This window comes from Mya arenaria, chromosome 1 (assembly GCF_026914265.1).
Source record: "Mya arenaria isolate MELC-2E11 chromosome 1, ASM2691426v1".
NCBI lineage: Eukaryota > Metazoa > Mollusca > Bivalvia > Myida > Myidae > Mya > Mya arenaria.
This window is the reverse complement of record NC_069122.1, coordinates 55,015,954-55,020,655: the sequence shown is the minus strand read 5'-3', so window position 1 is coordinate 55,020,655 and position 4,702 is coordinate 55,015,954. Positions and strand designations below refer to the sequence as shown.

General features: G+C 38.9%; 1 protein-coding gene across 1 annotated transcript; it reads left to right on the top strand.

The window, feature by feature from the left end:
• The first annotated feature begins 401 nt into the window (after positions 1-401).
• LOC128228066 (uncharacterized) lies at positions 402-3,973 on the top strand. Its single transcript, XM_052939137.1, has 2 exons — positions 402-502; positions 661-3,973. The coding sequence occupies exons 1-2, from the start codon at positions 402-404 to the stop codon at positions 3,971-3,973; spliced, it is 3,414 nt and encodes a 1,137-aa protein (XP_052795097.1).
• Positions 3,974-4,702: the final 729 nt, after the last annotated feature.

Below are 4,702 nucleotides of genomic sequence, written 5' to 3'. Positions count from 1 at the left end.
TTTCTTTAACGTATAAATATACACATACAATACACAATACCGCTTGGCTCAATATTCGCGAGGCTCGAAGTATTATGGCCAGTCCCTGATATATCGAGACAACTTGTTTCGATTGTATATATATATATAAACGTCTTATTTGGTATGCGTCAAAGAAATTTAATTTGAAGTACCATGTTATTCATATTTGTTTGTTACAATAAACGATGCCTTATTTAAAAGTCCTAAGTAAAGAATTAATAAGGTGTGATATCTTGCAAATTAAAAAAGCAAAAATCAATTCTCCGTCCGAATCAAAACGCGTGTAGCCACTTCATCAGAACGTTGGTTCAAAAACAAAACAAAACTCAACGCCAGGACCATCCTTCGTCAGCTTCCACAGGGAGCTGGTTATCGTGTTGATGCCAACGGCCGCATCCGCCCGCGCCCCGAGCAGCAGCCCGCCGCCGCACGTGACAGTGTATAGGACACACCCCGTCCCATTGGATTACCCATCCATATTGTACATATTAACGTTTGTGGATGGACAAAAGACAATGAAAACCTACGTATTGCACTATTAAACTATTTTGATGCTGACATCATCTCTGTCTGTGAGACACATTTATCAGACAGAAATGTGCTGAATGTTGATGGATATTCTTGGTTCGGTTTCAACAGAACAGAAATCCACCGGAACGCCCCAAAAGCGTCTGGCGGAGTGGGACTATTAGTGAAGCAGAGTGTTGTAAATGAATATGACGTTGCTATTGTGGATCGAGTTTACGACGGAATAATCGCAGTATCGTTTACCAACAAGGCTACGGGATCCGATTTCATAGTATTTTCATGTTACTTACCGCCGGAGGGTTCTACAAGAGGACGTGATGCACAGGGATTCTTCGCCCACCTACTAACACAGATATACGCCCATGCAAATTATGATCAGATGGTTGTTTGCTCGGACTTCAACGCTAGAATAGGCTCATTATCCGATTTACTGACTGAATGTGATATTATACCGGAGCGAACGTGCATTGATAAGAATATTAATCAGCATGGTCATGATTTAATTGAATTCCTATGTGACTCCAAATTCTGTGTACTTAATGGCCGGTTTAAACCAGAAGAGGATAATTTCACATCCATCTCGCGCAAAGGAAAAGCTGTAGTAGACTTTATATGTGTACCACATGACGTATTTCACTGCTGTAGAAACTTTAAAGTCATAAACCTGACTGATATCATTGACCAACAAGGATTACATGGATTACTCGGTGAGCGTTCACGCATCCCTGATCACTGTGCATTAAGTGTAAAGATTGAAACGGACTATAATGCGCAATTATATGGGCCATCAACGGTTTCTCTTACCCCCCGCGAAGCACGCTATAATCTTCGTCGGATACCTTCTGACTTTATGGACAGTGATAGAGTCAAAACGGCGCTTATATCCCTTATCACGCAAATTGAAATCTCGAGGGAGACACAGGAAAATATAGATTGCATATATCAATTACTCTGTGATGTAATTATATCTGAAATGAATGAAAAGATTCCAAAATTAGCGAGTACAAAACGAACATCAAAGAAACGTAAACATGCCAAGCCATATTGGAACGAAGAACTGCAAAATCTCTGGAATAAATTGAGAGAAAGTGAAAACAAATTCCTTAAGTGCAGGAATGATAGGACATTGCGCGCACGTTTACATTCGGAATATGTTTTGGCTAGAAACACGTTCGACCGGCTCTTGCATAAAACAGAACGGGCATATAGAAGAGACAAAGCCATTGAAATTGAGACATTTGAGGCAAACAACCCTAAAGAATTCTGGGAAAAAATAAAAAAGTTAGGGCCAAGGCGAGAATCGCGCATACCTATGGAAGTTTATGACACTGATGGTTCTGTTACCAGTGATGAAACGAAAGTGTTTGAACGGTGGAAAAATGACTTTAAGGACTTGTACAACTGCAAGGAATCGGATAGTTTTGACGATATTCACTACGATCGTGCAAAGATACACAAGACTTTAATTGAGAATAACATGGCTGACCCCCTTTACGTCACGAACGAATCATTGAATATTAACGTTTCATTGGATGAGATAGCTTCAATTATACAGAAAAGTAAATCCGGCTCGGCATGTGGAATAGACAATTTACCGTATGATGTGTTGAAAAACCCGCCGGTTATTGCCGTGTTACAACAGTTATTTCAGTTAATATTCGATACTAGTAAAATCCCATCAATATGGAGAAAAGCAATCATTTATCCAATATTGAAGGACCCACAATCAAATAAAAGGACCCCAATGAACTATAGAGGGATTAGCCTACTATCGTGTGTCAGTAAACTGTATACGGCGTTTTTAAATAAACGCTTAACAAAATACCTAGAGACGGGCAATCTCCTTGCTGATGAGCAGAACGGGTTCCGGGCGAACAGATCGTGTGAAGATCACGTTTTTACTCTTAGTAGTGTTGTAAGAAACAACAAGAATGTCTATGCAGCGTTTATTGACTTGAAACGTTGTTTCGATTATATTGACAGGGACATGTTATTGTACAAACTGTTACTAAATCATATCGATGGAAAGTTTTATAACTCTGTCAAGAATATCTATGCGAGTTCGTCATCTTGTGTCCGGCTCAACAACTCACACACAGACTGGTTCGATTGCATATCTGGGGTGAAACAGGGGTGCACGTTATCACCGACGTTATTTGCCGTCTTCGCCAATGACCTAGTAAAGGAAATAAATGACTTACAGTGTGGCGTCACCATCGGGGAACACCAGGTGTCCATTCTCATGTACGCTGATGACATTGTTCTAACCGCAGACTCTGAACAAAACCTACAAGCAATGCTCGACATTTTGAACATCTGGTGCAAACGCTGGCGTGTAATCATAAACACGTCAAAATCGAAATGTATGCACTTCCGGAAAGCACGCACTCAACGAACACAGTTTATCTTCCGTATTGGTGATAATGAAATAGAAATAGTGGACAAATATAAGTATCTAGGCATCATTTTCCAAGACAGAGGCGATTTCTCAACCACATGTGAGGGGCTTTCAAAGGGGGGAGGTAGAGCTCTTGGAAGTGTTATAAGTAAGATACACCCCTTGAAAGACATTTCCTTTAAACCATATGAGAAACTCTATAACGCTTGTGTTGTGCCCGTCATGGATTATTGCAGCTCAGTGTGGGGGTACAAACAATATCAACCATCGGATAATGTGCAGAACCGCGCTATGAGGTACGCCCTTGGCGTCCATCGCTTCGCGCCGATCCCGGCGCTGACAGGGGACACTGGATGGATACCCACCCGTTATCGCCGCTGGAGTAATATGCTACGCCTGTGGAATAGACTTGTTCTCATGGACCGTGACCGACTGTGCGCCCAGGTGTTTGAAATTGACTATAGAAAATGTACCGCTAACTGGTCAAGCGAGGTGAAGGACATCATGGACAAAATAGGAATATCTGACAGTTTCAATGCAAAACAGCCTGTTGATATTAAGAACGCGCATTCGCTGATCAAGGACTATTATGTTAACATTTGGTTACAGGATATAAGATCTATGCCGAAATTACGAACGTACCGTGAATTTAAACAAGAATTCAAGTGTGAAACCTATCTGAGTATGGACCTTAAGAAAAATGAACGTTCATTATTGGCTCAGTGTAGGACTGGTATATTACCACTGAGATTAGAGACCGGTCGTTATTTAGGGGAACCAGTGGACTCTAGAACGTGTAGGCTATGTAACTCTGGAGAAGTTGAGAACGAGTGTCATTTCATATTTCAATGTTCTCTGTATAATGAACTGAGAAATACCTACCTTGGTAATATCATATCACGTGACAGTTTTGTAAATATCTCCGATCAAGACAAACTTGTTTTACTTATGAAGGACTATGTGAGACAATTATCCAAGTATATTGTTAGTGCTTTCACTCTGAGAAAAACCACACTGTTTGCTTAAAAGTATTGCTAGTTATTAACATTACATCTTTTACGTTGAAAGTTTGTTCATGCAATGTCCTTAATATGTAAACTCACTTATAAACGTATTTGATGATATAAACATTTCCTTTATAGATATGTATAATATTCACTTTAAACCTTACATACATATTCGTTATGTTTAATTTATGAAAATTTGTATTTCATATATGTGATATCTAGGTGACTTATAGGCCCGATGGGCCGGGTGTAATTGCTTAAACTATTTATATTTGTATTGATTTGTAATGATGTATATATACACATGTCACTATAATAAATAATTACTTACTTATATTCATCGAATAACAACTGGGATAATAAAACATGTTACATAAAAATACGTTAGCAATAATATATTATTATTAAACGCGCATTGACTATTAGCGAGAAGAAGAAATGAACTTTTGGTGAAAATTTCAGTGTCTCCCAAAGGTCACAACGATGTTGCCCAAAGGTTGTATTTGTCAAAATACGTTTGACATTATTAACAAGCATTTTTGAGTATTTCCTTAATGTTGCTCTACATCTGTTAATGAAAATGTCATGCCAACGGGGTTCGACTGTATATATGATTAAAAACGTCTTATTTGTTACGCGGCTAAAAAAATAATTCGAAGTTACATGTTATACATTCAATTGGTATATAATTTCGAAACAAAATGTAAAGAACACATAACTTAGTTCACATGAGGTCTCGTCCCTAGTC